The 22,323-nt window shown below is 46.1% G+C and overlaps 1 protein-coding gene across 1 annotated transcript; it reads right to left on the reverse strand.

The window, feature by feature from the left end:
- Nucleotides 1-10,973: 10,973 nt before the first annotated feature.
- Fzd4 (frizzled class receptor 4) lies at nt 10,974-16,002 on the reverse strand. The gene is made up of 2 exons (XM_032893262.1): nt 15,394-16,002; nt 10,974-13,344 (listed from the first exon to the last, which is right to left on the reverse strand). The coding sequence occupies exons 1-2, from the start codon at nt 15,679-15,681 to the stop codon at nt 12,016-12,018; spliced, it is 1,617 nt and encodes a 538-aa protein (XP_032749153.1). The 5' UTR covers nt 15,682-16,002; the 3' UTR covers nt 10,974-12,015.
- Between the last annotated feature and the right edge of the window lie 6,321 nt (nt 16,003-22,323).

The following is a 22,323-nucleotide window of genomic DNA, read 5'->3' on the forward strand; positions in this document are numbered from 1 at the left end:
AGCCGAAAAGAAAGTGAAAGTGTGTGCACGTGTATGTGTCTGTGTGTGTGTTGGGGTGCAGAAATGAGAGGAGTTGGAGCTGGTTGGGTCACAGGAAGAAGGCATGAGAAATCTGGGAGATAGACAAACAGCCAGATTCCAGACCATGCACATCACACCGAGAGGTAAACTTAGGAAGAATGCTACCTCTCGTGACGTATGGTAGATCCTTTTCTAGTCATGGCACAAGAGGTCACATAGCCGCTCGTCCTGGATAGTCTTCTACCAGGTGTGGGCAGACTGAAGGGCATCATCTTTGAGATCCCAATCACTCTTTTCCTCAAAACATCAGATACTTCCCATGAAGAGCAGCTCAAAATGGCAGGTGCCATTGAGGCCTTAAATGCATCTTGAAGATGCCCATGTGATGTCTCCAGTAGAGAGGGACTACTACTCCCTTCCACTAGCAGACATCTGAACAGGAAGAGGTCTTCTCAGAGTGCTCTCTCATGGCATCGCCTCAGAGCTTCACATTTTTCACCCACTCTTCACATGCCACCAGTTTAACTCTTAGGAGGCAGCCTGGCTGTGAGGCGGAAGCGTCAGTCAAGGGGAGAGAGCATGGTCGGAAATGCATTAGGAAAATGTTGGCTGTTACCCACCCTCCCTTTGCATTCTTGGACTTTAGGGGTTCTCAGGAGTGCTTGCGAGGAGTGTGCTTTCTTCCAAGTCATAAACAAACAAAATGCTTGTTTCTGCCCTAAAGTTGTTCTACCTCTCCTAACCAGTAGGTGTCAGAAGACTCCTATTTTAAAACAAAACAAAACGTGCTTCAAAAATTATTTACTTAAGGATAATAATTTCTCAGTGTTTAGGTGTCTTAGTTGTTTTGTTGTTGTTGTTTTGTTTTGTTTTGTTTTAATTCAGCAAGAGGAAATATTGCAGCTGTGTGTAACCTACCACTCCAGAAACATACTTGACTGACAAAAATGGTTCTAATTCCTCACACTACCCATAAGTACAATGAGACCTACTAGGTAGGCCATGGCAAATTGCTTTTGTTGAAATATCCATAGTACATTTACATTTTACAGGAAATTCCATTGGGTTTACAGTCTTTATTTAATAGAAATAATCTCTGCGATTATTTGCATTTATTTCTGAAGGAGGATGTTTTTCCCTTCCTTGGAATAGGCTCAGGAAATGAGTGAAATGTTCAGGAAGTTAGCTAAATGCTGATGTAAACCCAAAAGGAAGATCTGCTGTTGGGGGACAGAGGGGCTTACAAAAACAAAAAAAATGCCTAGGAAGTGGGTTTCTCATTCATTATGGAAAACATCGTCTAGAATTCTCATTTTAAAGGAGGAGAGATAGGAAAGAAGGTGTGTTCCTGTGATACCTTTTTCAGGGGATCTGTCAGGCACCCCAGCTTTTACCGATAGTAGCGGATGGTGAAGAAACTGTTAAGCCAGAAAAATCAAGATAGGCAATGACTGGGACTAAGGCTCTATTAAATGAAGGCTTTAATAGGAAATTGTGTCAACTATTCCAGGAAATAAGTCTGGCAGGAAACTCCCGAGTCCTGAGTTTCTGGTGGGTCCCTGAGCACTCCATAAACGAATAAACATTTTCCTCTGCCCTAAGGAGTCTGGGCCTTCCTCTAACATGGTGTGCCACAGACCCTCAGCCCCACAAGGGAGTCTCACAGCGAAGACAAACCCACGCCCCCAGACACTCTGAGTCAGTGAGTCGACCTCTGTGACCTTGCATGCTATTAATCTGTAGCTGGCCATTTTGAGTGCACTGTATCAAATGAATAGAGCAAACAACTCCTAACCTCTAAGACAGAGGAGTACATTTCAGAAATAAAGTCTTAGTTCACTGATCAGGGTTGCAAAGGACAAGATTGCATCTTATGTGAAAATTGCAGATCGGGGCTGGGGATTTAGCTCAGTGATAGAGCGCTTACCTAGGAAGCGAAAGGCCCTGGGTTCGGTCCCCAGCTCCAAAAAAAAGAACCAAAAAAAAAAAAAAAGAAAAAAGAAAAAAAAAGAAAAGAAAAAAGAAAAAGAAAAAAGAAAATTGCAGATCCTGCCCACTGTGTCCCTCAGCACCTACCTTTCTGCCTTTTTTTTTTTTTTTTTTTTTTTTTTTTATTTATTTATTTATTTTATTTTATCCAAGCTCCTCCTTGCCTGTTTTCCAGCCCACAGTCCACACAGCAGCTACAGCAAAGCCCAGAAGGCCACCGGCATAGACACAAACTTTTCTTGCTTTCCACTGACTCCCCTAAAGCGAACCCAGGAGAGAACACCACCTCCAGGCACTTTCACAATTTAGCCTCAGCTGCCCTTCCCTCCTACTCCAAGAATCTCAGCCTCCAGTTATGCTGAAGTAACTTGGTGCCTGGCACCTACCTCCAGGCAACACAAGGTCAAGTTTATTCACACACTTATCCTTTGAGCTTGGGTAAAGGAGGGCAGATGGGCATGTACTCCCTTAAAGATCCCTAGAACAATCTATCTGGGGTTCTAGGATTATGGCCTGACAGTATTAACACAAGCAGCTTCCAAAGACATCAAGCAGAGTCACCTATAGAAATTCCCTACCAGGCACAAATGTTATAAATCAACATGTACATTTTAAAAGATGTCCGACTGGAGGTCGTTATCTGAATCTAATGATTCAATGTCTCTGATGGCACTTGTGTGTGTATGTGTGTGTGGTGGGGGTAAGCTTTTAACTTTCATGCTTTACATGTAGAATTTAGAGGGTCATTAAGAGGAACAGAGCCAGGCTTCTAAGGGTCACAGTGTCTGTTACATCCACTCTTCCTTTTCCCTTCTCTCTTCAAATGTGTGTGAGAAAAATTTGAATGGTGAGATATGAGCAGCTGAGAAAGGGTTAAATGATGCTGAATGTCCGGAAGCCACTCTATCTAAGCTGAAAGCTGACAAGGACATTTTGAGGCTTATGTCAGGAGGAAATGACATCATGGGTATGGTAAACTAGCTGCAGCAGTTTGAGGGAGGAGTCAAGGAAGGTGTATGTTCCTCACAGCACCTTCCCAGGATAGCGACTGGCCTTCATTCTGCTGTTCCTCCAGCATTTACAAATCAGTGTTTCTCCCGGTTTAAAGCCTGTTAATACAAGCTAAGTTCCTTCTCCGTTCATTCAACTGCATTTGGGAACTCAAAGCTAGAATTTGTCTCTTATGGGTTTGTAGTTTTGTTTTAATCATCTCCCCTCTCCATTCCTGGCATACTCCCATGCTGAATAGGCATCAGACTGATATTTGTTAGGGCAAAGAAGACATGGCAAGGGGCAGAAACCAAGAGTCAGTAACACCATGTGGAAGGTCTTTATTCTGTAACACGCATTTGAGGCTAGAGAATGTTCTCAGAGGCTAGTGTCCTAGCATTTTCCCAGAAAAAAAAATCCTGCCAGAGTGGTGGCTTTTGTTACCTGTGCTTTTATTTACCTGTGCCTTTCCCACCTGCTTTTCCAATTTTGCTCCCATTTTGCTACTTCCTTATAAGCAGACTCGAAACCTGTGTTCTGAGACAAGTGCAACTCTAGGCTGCAGAAGCACATAGAGAAACCCTGTTGGATGCTCAGAGGCTGCAGGGGTCTAATCTAGTGAGCGAATGGATAGTGTACAGACCACTTCAGATGGCACGGGAAGGCTCTCAGAGTTTAAAAAAACCAAAAACTAAGGTTGACATTGTGAGAAGGAACAGGGGCAGGGAAGTGCTAAGCTCCAAGATCTTCCCAGGACAGGAAGACAAGAGCTCCATCCTGAAGACAGAACACACATAAGCTAGTGGAAAAGACAGAACAGGCACTCCAGACAAGGGGCAAGCACACCCATCCACACACACATGCACGTGGGCATGCAGCTACAGATGCACAGGCAAGGAGGGGAGAGGGAAACCACAGAACTAGGTCCAGTCTTCTCTGTGACTTATCACTCCATCACAGGGCTCATACCCTGGCCACTGAGAGCCCAGCAGATGGAATGATGCAATCCTCAGGCCTTTCAGGAAATTCAGCCACCCAATCTTTTAATCTCTCATTAGGAAAGTAGCCTGGCCACAAGATTAAGTACATTCTTGGGTGAAAACAGGATTGGATGTAAAGGAGTCAGAATCTCATACGAGTGTTCAACTGTTCCTTGGCCTGCCTTAACCTGGCTGTTCAGAGAAACTGCAGCCTCAGTGGGGTCAGGAACAGAGAAGGTTCCAGAAAGCTAACCTTTGCAAAGAGAAACTTAATCTGTCAGGATTAGTAAACACCAGAGGCAAACATGGACTTTTCTGCTGTTCCTCCCCCTTCCCATTTAGCAAAGATCCCTCCCTCCAGGGAAATAAAGAGACTGGGAGTGACACCTGGTCCAGAGAGAGCGCCCGTTGCCAGCAGTGGTGGCTTCCAGGAGTGTACACCCACCTTCAAGGCTCCTGTACTCTGATCCCACCCTCTTTTATATCTCTCACACCCCACGAAAACCCCATTCCTCCCAAAAGACCTGTCCCCTGTCTCTTTGTTATTATCTATGTAAAGTTAACCATTTGTTCTCTTTGGAGTCTTATGCTCAACCTGTAGGTGGCTACCGTGCTTAGGTACTGTTGCAGAACTTGTGATCTTTTTCAATTTTATTGCCATTTCCTTCTTTCTTCCCCCCACCCCCACCCCCACCCCCAAACTGGGAGTCCCCAGAGGAAGTATTTAAAACTTCCTTCTTCGTGGGGACAGGATTCTTGGTGGGAGGCTAGCGGAACTATAAGCAACTGATGGGCGATGAAATGTAATTCACTCAGTGCTGTCTCTTCTCATCCTGGGAATGTAGATCAGAATCCTTTGCCATGGCAGGCTGCTGATCAATCAGCCGTGGATCTCATAACCTCAGGATGGAGAAACCTGAAGGAAGAGAGCAGAGCTCTCTAGGAACCTCGGGTGATGGCCAGGTCCATTTTGCAGCAGTTTGGGCTAAATCTCTGTAGGGCAACACATTTGCAGAACACTGGATAGATCCTCTCAATTCTACCAACTCTGCTGCTTGGAGAAGAAAAGCTAAGAAGTTTTGAGCCCTTCTCCCAGTGTAGTTTATTTCTGTGCACAGAACCTCCAAAAACAGGAGGCTGAGGCTGACCTCTTTGGTCAAGAGTCAGCTCAACTTTAAAATTATGATCGCATGTGAAGGCTAAAAATGGGAAAGGGAAAACTCAGTTCTCAGCACAGAAATGCTGGAAATCCTTAGCCTGCATTCCAGTTAGGGTCTTGGCCCCATGCACAGATCTCCCACTGGGGGTAGGTGGGTGGGAGATCAGCCAAGTTCGTTTTAAACTAGCTGAGTGTCAAGGATCATGGAGTTTACTCTAGAGGTGGCCAGTTCACAGATAGAACTATTTACTGTAGTGATTATGATTTTTAATCCCTAAGACACAGACGCTCACAGGCGGGACTCATGGTTGTGAAGGATGCCTGCCCAGTTGTCACATTGTCCTGATGAACTGTGTGTATTAATGAAACCAAAAGATAGAGTTTGTTTCAGTTCCCCAAGGTCTCCATGGCAAGAGATCTCTACAGGCAAATAAAAAATAACGGAATTTCACTCTCATACATCTTTGGAAACTAGAAACCTGAAATCAATGATTCCTTCTGGAAGCTCCTAGGAGAATTCTTCATGACTTTGTTCTTGTTTCAGGAAGACTCTAGAAAACTTTAATGTTTTCTTTCTTGACCTATGGCTACAGAACTTCAAAGTCTTTAAGTATGTGGCACTCCCTCTGTGCCTGTGTCTAAGTGTATCTCTACTTGACAGACAACAGTTACGGGATTGAGATACACTTCCAATGTAATATGAGCTTTTTTCTTTCTCATTTAATTGCATCTACCAAGTCCCCCTTTCCAAATAAGGTGATAATCACGGATATCCAGGATTAGGACTTTTGAGGGAGGACACAATGTAAACCACAGGAATATAAAATGAGACAAAATCCCATGTAGAAGAATAACAAAATCCCAAGTCCCAGATATGAGATCCTCTGGCCATCCATCTGCCCCACTGAGTTACTCTTACCCTCTGAAAGTCTTGGTTTCTCTCTCTGCAAGCAACACTTGCCCTACTTACTTCAGAAACACCCCAAGAATAAAACAAAGCCATGCACAGTATTTTCTATTGGAAAGTGTTTCTACAAGTGCAAGGGATTAGTATGAACTCGTTCCAGATTGTGTTGACTTTCCTTTAACTTCGTAACTACTTAATAAGTGGGTAATGGAATGAGAAACACAGCCTGACTTACAGGGAAGAGAATTTAAATTACACGCCTCCCTTCATTTGGGTTTGAGATAAAGTTATACCAGAAATCTGCAGATAAGGAGAGTAATATTACAAATGCCTCTGGAGAACTTTTTACTCACCCCCAAGAAGGGTGGCGTTCAAATGCAGCTAAAAGGTGGCGAGAACTTTAAGCAAAGCAAGAGGGATAATCTCAATGGAGACATCAGCAGCTGTCCTGTTTTCTGTGTGGTCCATATTACTAGGTATGATGACAGTGTCCTGCTGACTTTGTTTTGTTTTGCACTGTTGGGTGTCAAGCCCAGAGCCTCACATGCGCTGGGCAAGCATTGTACTACTGAGCACATCATACCTTCAATGCTCACATAGCTGCATAGTCCAGAGATTTCTCTGGATATAGGGACAGAGACCAGGCAACTTACAAAGTTAGCCCAAAATGACAGCCCCACAATCACCACTGGAAGAATGAGATATACAAAAAAATAGATCCACTGTGTAAGAGACTTGGAGCTCCAGTAGCAGTAAGAAATCTGATTTTAAACCTCAAACTGAAAGATGACCACTCTTGGAAATACCAAGAGTGGGAAGGTATCATTGGGATAACAGCTTGAGAACTATGGTTATGTCCAAAGCATCATGTGATCTACTTGCTTTCATTGACCTTAGATTGTGGGGATTTGATGACCCAGGAGAAGTCCCACAAGGAAAAAATAGCATGAGTCAAAGAGCCTCTCTCCATTTGCCAAACAAACCGATCCTTCCCTTTCTCAGGTCTGGGCACGCATGCTTCCCAGGGACTGTCATATACCTTCAGAAACACAGCACAGCACACACCTGTTAATAAACAAAACTTTATTTTCCTTTAATACAAAAATTAAATAGCAAGTTTTTTTTAATACAGTGATAAATTAGAAATTTACAGTACAGACATCAATGCAGACACACTTTTGTACATCCTTAAAAAGGGGGATCTATTTCCTTGGGAATTCAGCAATTTGTTCAGGGCATGGATAGCAGGGGTTTGCCTGGTACCTCTACACTAAGCATCCGAATGGCCCCAGTTGCCTCCAGGGTTCTGCAGTTACTGAAAGGCATGAGGATCCACGTAAAAGGCAGAGAGCAACTGGGTAAACTGCTGCACAAAAGACTTCTAACTGTATTTTGTCGGCTTGCAGGCTGGGATTATTATTTTAGTTCATCTTTCTTATGAAGAGCCAAGGGGCCTCATCCCGAGGCCTTCTATAGCCTCACGCCATCCCTGTGAGGTAGAAGAAACTCAGAAGTGTCTGGATGTAGCACTATGGAAACTCTAGAAACCAACTTACCGCTCCCCACAGCCACAGTGAAGTCAAGGCCTCAGCCTGTTAAACTCTCAGGATTTGGAAATGTGCACAACCTGGGAGGGGAGACAAACCTGAGCTTCGTGGGGCAGAGTTGTTGTCACCCTGTTTCAGCTTTCCGGGATGACACTAGTCACTAGCGGAACATTCCAGGAGATCTGGCAGGCACAAGTGCTTTGAGGAAGTGGCTCATTCGAAACTCTTTACCAACTGCTCAGGAGACTACTAGGAATTGAGCGCTGCTTAGAAGGAAAATAAGGCAAATGAAAGACAAAGACGAGTGATGATGATGATGATGCAAACGTGATTTTTAGGGGAACAAGCATGTCTGGGTGGGGTGGGGGCGTGATACACTTCCTCTTGGCACTGGGCCATTACTGCACAAACTGCATGTGGAAAGGCAGGAGCAGAGAACTCGATCCAGGAGCCAGTGGAACAAGATCTATTACTTGGGACTTCAGTATCTGATCATTTGTAGGAGCAAAATGCTCTCTCGGGAGTTCCAAGTTCTTTGTCCTAGGCATGAAGGGAAAAAGATAACCTGGGTCCTTTGACAGACACACTGCACACTCAGACGGGGACTCTGAAGTCAAATACAATAAGAAGACAAAGAGCACTGCCCAAGTCCAGGGGCTCATCATGACTGGCAGGGACGGCAACTTTCTCCACTGCCCTCCGTCTCAGGATAGAATTTACACATGAAGCACTTCCTGCCAAAGTCCGTGCCCTCTTGGTTTCCCTTCCTAACTGCCACTCATGGGTGAGACCTCTTTCAAGTGTACCTGCTCTTTGGGGACTGAGGATGTCAACTTCATCGCGATGTCCCATGGCCCAACATTGCACTCAATACCAAAGGCACTAAATTCTGTGAGCAAAGGGCTGAGTACACAGTTGGACGTGTTAAATGTGACCACAGGTCAGAATCTGGTAATGATAGGTCTCTGGTTCTGGCTTTATGGACACGAGGGTTAGGGTACACGTGAGGGAATGACAGAAAGAGAACTCTAAGGAAATAAGTGTCTGTCACCTGTCCCTTGTTTCAGGCCTCTGGGCACCGCGCCAGCTCCGAAGCCATCTCAGCAACCAGGAAGTGGGTCACCGTAAAGGAAGAAAGATACGATCAGCTGAGTAGCTCAGCCAGGTGGCTCTGGCCACTTCTACCCCACACAGGGCTCCTGTGCTTTATGGGCTGGCGTTTATGAAGCAAGATCAAGTAGTTTATCAGAGAGGAGGTTGGACAGTGGTGCCCTTAGTTGTGCTTAGTAGAATATCTGAAACTTGAGGACTTTCCTTGAAAATTACAATTGTACGTACTTACTCCAGATCTCAGAGGAAGGAAAACAAACCTTACTTTCTCCTCAGCATGCCGCTGTCCTCAAAATATGCCTGTGTAAGTCCCACGGAACAACCCAAACCCTGACCCTCCTATCCCCAAAGCCACAGTTAGATGCTGGAGCCAGTTCTTGGGACCTACTCTGTTTTCCTAGGGAGTTTATATGAAGATTGTCATGAACCAGAGCTGGTGCTTTCTGTCATTAATTTAGAAGGAATTATGGGAGAGGTAGAGAGACCTAGAAAGAGATTTGTGGTAATGATGGGAAGAAGTGATACAGGTTCTTGTCGGGCATTGTAAGGGACTCCTCAGTCACCGAGTTCATTTCCTGGAAAGTGGAACCATTCTCTCCAGTGTGCATGAGATAGGAAAGGGAAGGCCGGAAACTCTGTGGTGTTGCTGAGACTATTAAGCTAGTCTGAACTGCCAGGTCCCTTTGCTCAAACATTAACTTCCCCCTGAAAAGGCAAATTGCTTGAGAAGATAGAAAAAGTGTCAGTACACTCACTGGCTCTAGAATTCAGAACGCAGGTGGCTGGTTTCACCTAAGGGGTTGCTGTTGCCATGGTTATTGTTGAAACAAGCCCAGCACCTACAGCTTGCTCTTTGGAGGCTGCAGTCCTGGCCCTACAATCACTGAAGCATTACAAAGAGAATTGCTTTAGGAAGCCTGCACAGCCTGGCTAGTCAACTACTGCCTTGCGCTTCATCCCTTTCCTGTGCCAGAGTCACTGCACAACTCCCAAGACACCGAAGCAGAGCGTGAGTAAGGGCAGAATCTGCCCTTGGGTGCACACTCCAGGGCCCTGGACAGCTATGGGAACTGTCTGCAAGCAGCACGGGGCGTGTCCATTTCGCCTCTCAGAAGCAGCACATTCAGGAGTTAAACTGGCCCTTCCGTGGATCAGTTCTCATGCTCCTGGAGCCTTATGCCCCAATGCAGTTTAGGTACTCAGACTGAAAATGATCAGGGGCCACCCAGGTTCACCGAGGTCTCTATCTCACAAGCCCCACGACTCTCCTTTTCAAACACAACTATGGGTCTTATATGCATCTTGGTAACAGACATCTACAGAACTTGCAAAACCAAAGGGTGTGGGGAGAAAATAAAATATACAGTCAGAGACAAAGCTCAAACCGAGAGGGAGGGAGGGAGGGAGGGAGGTATGGGGAAGGGAGGGAGGGAAAGGGAGGAGAGAGAGAGGGAGGAGGAGGGAGGGAGAGGGAGAGGGAGAGGGAGGGAGAGGGAGGGAGAGGGAGAGGGAGAGGGAGAGGGAGAGGGGAGGGAGAGAGAGAGAGAGAGAGAGAGAGAGAGAGAGAGAGAGAGAATGAATCTGAACACCTATTTGGGATTTGGAGTCGCTGACATGTTTCTCCACAAAGTGTGACTGGACAAAGCATTAAGAGCTCTCTTACTACAAACTCCACTCAATGAACAACTGCAGTTGCTGAAGCAGGCGGGCGTGAAACACAAGGAGAGCAACCTGTGGCATGTACAATGTTTTGTCCCAGAGATCTGGTGATTAAAAGGCCTAAGGCAGGTTAAGCAAAAGGCCAGTCACGATTTTAAAGGAACTTCAGCTTTTGATAGGTTGCTAGCGGGTACCCCCTTGTGAGGGACTTAAAGCATAAATTTTAAAGGCTTTGGATACCCCAGAAAAGGCAATTAAGACTCGCGCTGTTAGACTTTGCAGCTCATTTCACTCGGTCTACACCGTATCCCCTGCTAACCAATCCAGCTTCTGGCTGGCATTCTGGAGGTTCATTAGGCATCATATAAATACTCCAGGCCACACTGCCTCCAATGAAATCTTATAAGGAGCCTTTGCCCATTACTAAGGAACAATTATGCACCAGGTATTTGGATCCGCTGTCCTTAGTTGCCTTTGCAAAGTTGAATAAGTCTCCATTGTGGCAAGCAGACCAAACTCTGATAACATTCTTATGCTACAGGGGGGGAAAGGCACTATCACACTAAGAATGCAAGTTGACCACAGTTTTAAAGTCAATTGAGTATACTATGTCATGGTCCAAGAATGTGCTTTTAATTGTAATTGACACACACAAATTACACAGTTAATCTGTGTGAATGCAAAGTTGCCAAGAAATTTAACATTTCAGTTCTTCCAGACTGGCGTCTGCCTAGATGCAATCACACAAACTAAAATATTTTAAGTCCCAATTGCTAACGTGGCTAAATGCAATAGGTCTCTGGGGTCGGTAAGGTAAGTCAACTTAGTAAATCTCATTTTCCTCTGAATCAAGTGATTGTCAGAAAATGAATCACCTTTCCTTTTCCTCTCATTAGGCATGCTGCAGTGCAAAAAAATTCCTATAAAAATAACTTTTTTTTGAGTCATTAGTGTAAAGTGAAGAAAACAGGGGCTGCCTAGAATTAGGGACGTTGAAATTTAAGAACAGAGAGAAATCCATTGGATACCTTATGTGTGTTAGTACAGTACTTTTGTTTGCTCAAACAATTCTGTTTTACGACAAAGGCACTGAAGGATTTTGACACCACCTCTTGGGAGTGCGCTCCAGAGTTCTAAACAGCAGACAGTGGAGGCCAGAAGATGTTTATGTTAGGCCAGCCAAACTATAAAACTCTGCACCACGTCTCCCAACCCAGCATTTCCAGTGTTTATAGATCACTTTGCTATCTGCAAGACCTAGTTACTATTTAAAATTTAAAAGAGTTTTAAAAATTAATCTTTCTCCTTGCACGCTATTAACTCACAGCTGAAGTCCCACCCAGTAGGAGCAGACGCCATCAGTCTTGGACTTAGGAATCTCAGGCGGACCTCCTCGGACTCCGAGCTGTGACCTGCTAAAGTGATCGACGTTTTGATTTTTCACAGCTTTGAAAGCCTCGAACTGGCTTTTCCATTTTGGACCATTCCAAAGTCTACATCGAAATCATTAGTGTTCTGACGCTGAGTTGGGTGAGGGGTGGTGGGCTGACGTGTGTGTGTGTGTGTGTGTGTGCTGAAGTGTTTCTAGTTTGTTCAAACTGAGATTCACTGCATCATTCCCTTCAAAATGAGGAAAGTGGAAGCTAGCTAGACCTACACCACAGTTTCGTTGCCCTTCCCTGGCTTCACCCAACCATTCCCCCTCTTCTCTCTCTTTACCTTCCCAGAATTCACCAATCGGTTAGAACATTTTTGCCACGTGTGAAGAGTTTTGGCAGACCAAATCCACATGCCTGAAGTGATGCCCACGAGCAAAGACATAAAAATTTTCAACATTTCGACTGCCATGTTTGAGTCATCTGCAGAATACCGAAAGAGTGCCCAGTTTGAGATTTCATAGAAATAACAGGCAATCACACAGGTTGCAGGAACCGTGTACAGTACCGAGAAGACCCCGATCTTGACCATTAGCCTTTCCAACTTGTCTGTCTTGGTCCCATCTTTTTGAAGATTTGACCGAATTTTGAAGAGGGCCACCAAGCCTGCAGCAATGAATAGAGTTCCAATCACCAAATAGGTAAAGAGAGGTGCCACCACAAAGCCGGTGAGGGCATCTAGGTTTTGGTTCCCGACATAGCACAGGCCAGTCAGCTCATCGGCATCCACTAGTCTCATAATCAGGATGACAATGGTTTTCATGGCAGGGATAGCCCAGGCTGCGATGTGGAAATAGGAACTGTGCATTTCAATGGCTTCGTGACCCCACTTGAGTCCGGCTGCCAAAAACCAAGTGAGTGTCAGAATAACCCACCAAATGGAGCTGGCCATTCCAAAAAAGTACATCAGCAAGAAAATTATTGCACATCCTGTGTTCTTAAGTCCCTCTTGGATGAGAACGGGTTCTGCCGCCTCTTCAAAATCACAGGATATCCTTTCCCGGCCTACAGTAAGCCGAACAATATAAGCAATGCTATAAATATTATAGCACATACTGAGGAATATGATGGGGCGCTCAGGGTAAGAAAACCTGGACGAATCGATCAGGAAGGTCAGCACAGTGAAGGTGGTAGAGATGAAGCAGAGGCTGGCCCACACGGCCATCCAAATATCCGTGAACTCCTTAGCTGAGCGGCTGTACAAGCCAGCATCGTAGCCACACTTGAGAACACAGTTCAGGCTCCTTTTCACCCAGATGTACTGATCGGAATTGGTTCCCACGGAGTGGCACTCTTCCCCCGGCTGGATGGGAGTTTTGTGGGGCAAGGGTACCTCTTCGTCACCTGGTCCTTCCATGCACATGTGGTTGTGGTCGTTCTGGGGTGGGAACTTGCTGCAGTTCAGGCTGTCCGGCCAGGCAAACCCAAATTCTTTCAGGACTGGTTCACATCGTCTCTTGACTGAAAGACACATGCCACCGCACGGGCCGATGGGGATGTTGATCTTTTCTGTGCACATTGGCACATAAACCGAACAAAGGAAGAACTGGAAAAGTAATGACAGGAACAAAGAAAACAATGAGTGGGATTTGACCAAGAGCACAGAGCTGAGAGAATGCTTCCAGGCAGTGTACGTATCTACTTTTAAGCCAGTCTACTGGGAATATGCCTGTTTACTCTGACCTCAAATGCTGTTGCCTAAACGTCTATCACTTTTACACAGTTTTCCTTAGCTGGGCTCTACTGCTTCTTTGCACAGGAGCGTACACGAGGAAATAGCCAAAACGTGTCTGAAGAATTACATAATCTTTTTTCACACAACCCTTAGGAAAATAAACTTTTAAAAAGCGACTTCCAATATTTCTCTCCTTCTAGCTACCATTTGAGAGAACTAAAGAGTCTAATAAAGTGACCTGGTCACTTAGGTGCTTGACTTCTATCCTTATTTCTTTGTCCCCTTAAAATATAGATCCTGCTATCATTCTATTTTCCCCTAATGTATATTTTAATTGTAAAAAGTCAATCCCAAATTTAAACATAAAATGAACTCATTTGAGACTCTTGGACCCAAGGAGGAAATATGGGTTGTGGGGCAAGAGGGTCCTTGGTCTCCAGGGATTTGTTTGGCTAGCAATTCTTCAGTGATTAATAATGAAACACAATAGGAAGATGTAAATGTTAAGTCCCTGAAATTGCAATAGCAGCAGGGGAGAGTCCAGTTGCTGTCCTCAATTCCTCCAGCATTGATAAACAGTCTCCTTGGCTCCTTACAGATGTTGTCTATGAAGTCTAGAGTTACAAGTAACTATTTTCCAGCATGTAAAGGGATCCAGTTCTTGTCTTTCAAAACAGCTTGGCTGCCTCCCCAGGATACATGTAATTAAAAATATATATCCCTGCAAAAGCTGTTTCTCCAACAAAATTGCCACTGATGTCAACTATGTGCTGTTTCCAAAATGAGAGTGAGAGGATCATTTCTTAAGCTTGTCTAACCTAGTTTGGAAGTTCTGAAACTTCCACAGGGATATTTCACCAGCAACAGGTCTAATCCCAACCATCTTCCCCAAACCACAATTCAGCTTTTACAATGACCTATGTAAAAACCTGAGCCCGTAAATAAACTGTATGTCTGTTTCTTATCTCAATACAGCCAGAACTATAGATTTCTTGAGGTTTCAAGCTGGAGAACTCTAACCTCCATTTTTGTTTTTTTAATAAAGCCACTCAGTCTCACCAACCAAAAACATGACTAGTGTATGTTTTTAAAACTTCATTCCAATCCATTTCCCGTTGAGTTGGTTGCATAAGAGAAATTATAACATATGTGCTGTATATGCAAATTAATTTTCACTTATTATTGTAGGAAGAATTTCTATATCATTACACATTACCTAAGTTTTAACATCTTAATGACTGCCAAGAAAAGGAAAGGGGAGGGAGGAGAAAAAGTTCTTTAAACATGCAAACTACCTTCCTGGAGTTTTTTCAGTCTCTCCAAACACTAAACATGCCTCCAAAGCTAAGGACTAGAAAGAACTCAGGCCAACCTAACCACTCTTTCCTGTATGACCTCTAAAAGTGCAGGACGATGGTGGGGCATTCTGCAGAAAACAGGCAGATATGGTTTATTTGGTAACCTATACCCAAAAATTACAAGCAGAAAGAAGGTCGATGAGTGACCTGGAAGGACGAAGTTCTGTCTCCTTATCACGCCTTCCAAGTTTTAGGTGCAACCAGCTGCTCTGCCAGGACTCGCCCACCAAGCAGCGGCTGCCGGAATCCTTGGCAAAGATAACCCTCAACTCCACTGGGGTTAGGGGCTTGGCCAGACATGGGCAGGGGAGAAAAAACGGAAGGGCGGGGTGTAAGAATAGGTTCTTTCGCGGGCCAGATGACTTACACAACGTTTTGGCTTTCAGTCTCCAAGAGGGACAGAAAAGTGGGGGGTGGGGTGCGGGTTGGAGATCACTTTTCCAGGAGTTGTACCCTCAAGTTAGAAAGGGAGCAGAGGGCTCGATCTGTCAGGGATTCCGAGGAAGGAGTTCGGGAGACCCTGTCTACCGAGTCCTCCAGGGATGGGGGTAGGGGCGCCCACCTGCAGCTGGCTGGAGCAGCCGTACTGGATGAGCGGCGTGAAAGTTGTCAGCTGCAGCTCGGCGTCTGTCTGCAGCTCGTGTCCCACTAAGTTGGGCATCTTGGTCACGTTGTAGCCGAGGTTCTGGCACATGGCGATGCGGATGGGGTCGCAACGCCGCTCCTCCTCGTCCCCGAACCCCAGGGCCGGCCGCAGGAGCAGGAGCAACTGCAGCAGCAGCAGCCCCAGCCTGAGCCTGACGCCTCCAGGCATCCCCCGGACGCTTGGCCCTGTGCCCTGCCAAGCCATGGCCAGAGCCGCGGGCAGCAGCGGCGGAGGCTGCTCTAGCAGACACCCCCAGTTTGCACAGGGGCGCCGGTGGCCGCGCAGCTCCCAGCTCCGGATAGGGAATGCGGTAGGGCGCCAAGGGCGACGAGGGGGCAGCGGCCGCTTCTCCAGCAGCTGTACGAGACTGTGCGGGATATCAGACGTCCGGAGCCGGGGCCGAGGGATGGACTGCTAGGGTCATGGCTGCAGGCGGCGATCCCAGAACCCGGCGCCGGCCGAGTCCGGCTTTTCGGCGAAGCCCGCCTGCACTCTACGCCGCGCTGTTCTCACCGCCCCAGCGCTCTGCGGCGCTGGAGGTTCGCAGGGCGGGGGCGGGGCGGGACGGACAACGCGACTGTCCAATGAAAGGCCCCCCTGGGCAGAGGGGGCGGGAAGGGGTGTGGCCCCATCTCCCGCTGTAAGGGTCAGGCCCCCGCCCGCGGCTTGATCCTCTCTCCCTTGCTCGCTCCAGAGCTGCCCCGCCCCGCTTGGCTTCCCGGCGCTCGGCGTCCTCCCACCCGGATCCATTGCACACCGTGGCCAGGCGTCGATGGAGCCCCGTGGCTCCTGCCCAGCCAACCTGCTCTCCTCTTCCAGGTGAGACGTGTTCCCACATCTATGCCCCTTTCACGTCCTTCCCTTTACAGCTGTCACCTCTGGCCCAATGGCCACCTCTGTATCAAGCAAAATAATGAACACAAAGAACACGGTATTTGGGGTGTACACAGATTGTGGCTTTAAATCCTCGCTGTGTGACCTTGAGCAAATTGCCCAGCCTCTCGGCGTCAGGTTCCTCATCCGTAAAGTGACTTGGGAGGATTAGCGATAAAGCCTGAAAGGCTTAGAGCTGGTGCCTGGTACAGCGCGAGTTCGCAGAAATTTTCACCCCTAGCCAGCGGGGCTGGCGCCCGCCCACCCCCCAACCCCGCCCAGCGCTCGGCGCGACCTGCGCCCGGGAGCAGCCGGTCTCCAGCCCCGGTGGGGGAGGCGCTCTGGAGCAACAGAGCAGCCGATGGGCTCGCGCTCCGATTTCCTCACCGTACGAAATGAAATTCCACAGGGGGATTCGAAAGGAAATGAGGCCGGGACGCTCCGTGCTTCTCGGCCCGCCGCCCTTCCTGTCTCGGGGACACGGTTTCTAAATAAGGTTGGGAGGGTGAGAGCGCGGGAGGGAAGAGGCTTGACCTGTGCACCCGAAGCGAGGAAGGCGCACAAACCACAGGGACGCCCCTTCCCAGACACGGGACACCCTTCCCCTGCATCCTGCACTCTTCTTGTTCCCATTCTTGCTCAGTGTAGAGCTCTGGGGATCAGCAGATGTTTCCACTCGTGTTCCAATCCCGCTTCTCCTCTTTTCACCCACAAAGAAAGGACTTTGTGTTGGGTCCACCTTCTCTCTGCTTCCCATTTGGCCAGTGGAACTCTCAGCAGGTGATTTCCTAAATCATTTACTTGTTACTTGATTGGTCAACCTAATAGGAGCCTCCAACTGGCCGCGCAGTAGGTCAGTTTCTGAGTGAAGTCCATGTTCTCTTCCTGCCACAAAGTGTTTCTCAGTACATGAGGTAATGCCTGCAGTGTAGATCATCTAGCAAAGTGACCGATGAATAACGCTCAATTACTCCGTTATCACTTTTTTGTTTATATCTGGGATAGATTGTGAAATGTAGATTACAAGACTACCCCTTGCTTGTCAGTCTCCTGCTAAATTTTGAGGAGACTGTTAATCAATAAAGGGATTCCAACCCCTCTCCTTCAGATGTGTTTGCCTAAGCCCCTGCCTGTGTTTTTCTGATGTTCTTTGTGCCTTCCCATTTCAGTTGATCGTCTGGCACACGGCTGAGGTAAGGTATGAGTTGGAAGGATACATGCACTCACGTTTTGTATCTTCAGTTTTCTTATGTTGGCTGGACCCGGTTGAGGGTAAGAATGGAATCAGCTATCTTGGGTGTTTGCCTCTGTGCCTGGAACTGTTGGGCATATGAAAGCTGCATCATCTCAAATCATTGTCAGAATCTGGTAGTGAATGTTTTGGCCCTTTAAGTGGACTGGGGAATGAAACCAAAGCATTAGTTAGCAATGATAGGACCAACCAAATGCGAGCCCAGCCTTTTAAAGCTGGAGGACAAGACTACTTCCCAGGAGTCCAGGACCAGGTCGAGTCCTCTGTATGCAGGTACTGAAGACCACTGGCTTACACGGATGCATAAATAATCAGATGAAGAGAGCAGTGGCCTATTCATTGTTTGAGAGGGACAAACCAGATGAACAGATTAAATTGATACACAACCCCCATTCACCAGGATCACACAAGAGGCAAACAAAACAAACACACTGGGCATGGTAAGCCCACAGAGAACCATGAGCAAATTGGAGGTGGAGGTAGCTGGGTTTGGAGAGCTACTCAAAGAGATGACCTGTAAGACTGTGAGCTACTTAAGAAAGTGGGCTTGGAGCACGGCTGGCACTTTGCCTAGAGCAGGGTGTGTGCGTGGTTTATGAAACAGTGAACTTCCTGAAGTCAAGGAGGACGGTGGATCTGTTACTCACAGAGCGCCTGGCAAACAGGCAGGACATCGTTGGTGCTAGCTGAAGGGGCACTGTTATCAAATCAGTAACAGATTTCATAAGAAACCCTATCGTGCACCAGCGTTCCATGACTTATACTAATAATGTTATTGCAATTTTCACAACCATCCAAGAAAGCATTTTTTAGAGAAGTCAAACAGTCTGACCAAGGTGCCTTCCTAGGTAGTAGAGAGGGACTCAGTTGCCCATTTGCTGTAGTCTAAACTCTGTGCCCATGTTCCAGTTCTCAAAGAGGAAAGTGCTTACTTTTTACCCTCTTCTGCCCTCGAGGATGGCCTTTTCTAGGGGGATCCTGACCTCTTCCCTTAGGCCTGGAATCTCTACTTAGGCGTGTTCGAAGCAACTTGTTTCCTTTGAGGACACGTGAAGAAGGCCCTGTTCCATCAGAAGCTTTTCCTGTCAACAGCTTTTCTTTCTAACCAGGGAGCTCATCATAGGTATTTTCCAAAAAAGAAAGCCAGGGGAATCACATTTCAGTCTGAATGTGGAGAGAAAACAAAGACCGGGACTTGAAGCTAAGTCTGAATGGCCCCTGGGTCTCCTTCTGGTGGACTTGTTCACACGGTGTGTAACTGCCCCTGGTATCAAATATGGTGTGCTTGTCTTTGTTACAGAAAATACTTCTCTGGGGGATTCAAGCAGAGGGCTATTGCCCGGTGTGACAGGCACAGCGTGTCTGAGAGGCAAAGATAGAGACGCATGAAAAGAACCTTCATTTACCCTAAAGTACAGGTCACTAGCCTCTGGTGGCTTTGTCCCAAGTGCAGGGCAATTTCCTTGGTCCAGCCTTCTAGTTTTTAGGATGCAAACCCTTTGGAGCCTCAACAAACATGACTTCTGTGGGTGGCTGGGCAGTTGGAGGGCTCAGCATTTGCAATCAAATGAGAGGCTGGGATCCAGTGAACTCCTGCGATGTGTTAAGTTTTCAACCTGACATTTCCGCACTGATATATTTGTGTAATGGTGCCTGAGTTAAAAGCTCCATTTGGAGGCCAGCAGTTAGGTTTAAAAAAAAAAACTACCACCTAAGGGGTTGGGTGCGGTAAACATGCTTTCCCTCTGAAGGAAAACCTCTCATTTGTAGTTCTTTGCTAACCCAATTAAATGTTGAAGTGGTCACCCCAGAGCCTGCTTTTTATTTCCTGAGAAACAATCCAACTAATCCATATTCAGTAGCTTCTAAGAAAAGTCTTCTTCCAACCACTCATGAAGAAACCAGCTTCTTTGAATCTAGACAGAACATTTAGAAATCACAAAGAGCTGTCTTGATAGAAAATGCAAGAGAGCGATTCATTATTACCCTGGTTGGTTTGGGAGGGGAAACTCACTGGGGTTAATACACGTACCGATTGGGAATTTACTATGGAGCCTCCCAGTTTACATTGGGAGACACCAAGCCACATCCCATCAGTTTACAAGTAGCTTGGACACTACACTTCACACCCAAAGCTAACTGTAAAACAAAAACATGCAACGCTGGGCCAGGTGGAGGAGAACATTAATCTCGCTCCAAGCTGAGGAATTGGAAGTCCTGAAAGACTAAAAAACTGCTATTAAAAGGCAGAGTCAAAGTCCCTGCTTAGTCCATTCTGTTACTAGCCTGCATAGAATTATCACCACGGGGCTCTCAATGTCAAAGAATCAAGTCCTGTTCCGTCCACCACACTTTTAGCAAGTGTGAGATGAAACATTGGAAATTGTTATTAGTGGTGATGATATAGTAAACAGATGGGCAGCCAACGATGTCTGTGGGAGGCTAAAAATTAATGCAAATGTACCATATGCCCCCAAAGGCTAATCTCATCGCAGTATTCATTTTCACTCGATTAGCTCATATATAGTAACAGGTTGTTATCATTTGACTTGGGTACTCGGACAATGCATTTATAGTTCACAGTCACACGAGATCAAAACAGAAACACATTTCTTTATGGTTGGTGCTTTTTCTTGGCCTCCCTTAATTCCATCCACTTCCACTGTCATACACAGCGTTCTGTATGTATTATAAAGCTGTAGCTTGCTTACTCTGTCTCCGTCAGAGGCACTGCCATGTTCACTGATCCATGGAAGTCACTTAAGAATGTGGGTGGATATAGAAAACTACCAAAATGTAGTTAGGTCCTGTCCTCGTAACTCAGGCATGACTTACAGTGTCCAGCTTTCTTCTGAACTCGGTTGTTTGACAATCATTTATCTCTTTAGGTTTTACTGTGCCTATTCTTAAGCACTCTAAGATGAAACATTTGTCTGGGCTGTAATGGTGGTTTAAATTAGAGGCAGATAAGTTTATTTGCTTCACGAATAATCATACTAATATTTTTTTTTATCACTGTGTATCAGCCATTTGAAAGTTGTCAGCTGAAGTCATTGAGAATCACATGTAGCCCAGGACAGAGCAAAGCTCTCAAGCCAAGATGGCTTAAGTTGGGGGATGACTTCTTGGTAAGAAAAATGAGGAGAGCTTAGTTTTGAGGGATGGGTACGTTTCCAAGAGACCAAGGGAGGATGGCGGTGAAATAGTAGTTTCAGAAGCACACTCATTCTCCTCATTGGATTCAGTGAAAATGAATAGGAATAAAAATAGCAGGCAAAGGGTGACCTAGCCACCATTGTACACAGGCACTAGTAAAAAGATAGAGGGATTTCATATCTTCTGTCAAGGGAAGAGGAGGAACAGCTATGTCCTGCGAAGTGAAAACATCTTTGCCATTTTACCATTACCTTAATCTGGAAGCTAAGTATGACTAGGAGACATGTGTTGGAATGCTGAATTGATATGGAGAGTTATATCTCTTGGTACCATGTCAGTTTAGCTAAACTGGAAAGTTCTTTGGAATATTGCAGGAATGCATGTGAACACATGCATGTGCGTGCGAGTGTTTGTTATGTGTGCATGAACACTTGTGTATACATATTTGTGTGCTGGTGCACTCATCCATGTATAGGTGTGTGTGTGTGTGTGTGTGTGTGTGTGTGTGTGTATGTGTGTGTGTCAAGACCAGAGGTTGACATCTAATGCCTTCCTCTATTGCTCTTAACTTTTTCTTCTTCTTCTTCTTCTTCTTCTTCTTCTTCTTCTTCTTCTTCTTCTTCTTCTTCTTCTTCTTCTTCTTCTTCTTCTTCTTCTTCTTCTTCTCTTCCTCCTCCTCCTCTTCTTCCTCCTCCTCCTTCCTCTTCCTCCTCCTCCTTCTCCTCCTCTTCTTCTTCCCCCATTTCCTCCTCTACCTCCTCTTTCTTTATCTTCTCCTTTTTCTACCACCCTCCTTTCTCTTCCTCCTTCTTTGAGCCATGACCCCTCAGTGAGCCTGGAGTGCAGTGTTTAAGCTAGGTTAGCTAGCCAGAAAGCCCTGGAACTCTTCCTGTATCAGTCCTCTCCTCCATCCGTTGCCAGTGCCTTGGTTGCACACTTGTCACCCTGGGCTTTCATATGGGTACTAGGATCTGAACATCCTCATGCATGTATAGCAACACATTACCAGTTAAATTGTCTAGCCTACTCATAGGCTTGACCATTTTTCTAAGGATTTCCTTCCCCGTATTATTCCAGATTAATGGTGATCCTAAGGAAAATTAGCACGACATTGGAAGTAAAGGAGAAGCAGTTGTTTGATGCTCTGAAAGTCAGGCGTGAGTACGAGACAGCATGAACACTCAGACACTGACACTCACGTGCTGCCATGCCTGTTAGCATGCAACAACAGCTGGATCTGAAGTCCCTCCAAATGCTAATGAGTGGGCCCTGATAGTCACTGTGGACAGAGCTAGAGGAGGTTCAACAGTACATCCCAGTGAGTTCCATTTTGGCCTGGATTTCACACATGCCATACCAGCTTCCAGCCTTTCTCCCTGATTGCATCCCTGACTGGGCTTAGGTGAGCTCAGGAACAATAGACTATGTCACAACATGGAGTATGTATAATAAACTCTTTAATCTACCTCACTCATAATTCCCCTGACTAGTATATCTCATAAAAAGATGCATTAAATGTTAATCCATGAAAACTGCTCCTCAACTTATAGGGAAGCTGTAGCAAG

Source organism: Rattus rattus, chromosome 2 (assembly GCF_011064425.1).
Source record: "Rattus rattus isolate New Zealand chromosome 2, Rrattus_CSIRO_v1, whole genome shotgun sequence".
Classification (NCBI taxonomy): domain Eukaryota; kingdom Metazoa; phylum Chordata; class Mammalia; order Rodentia; family Muridae; genus Rattus; species Rattus rattus.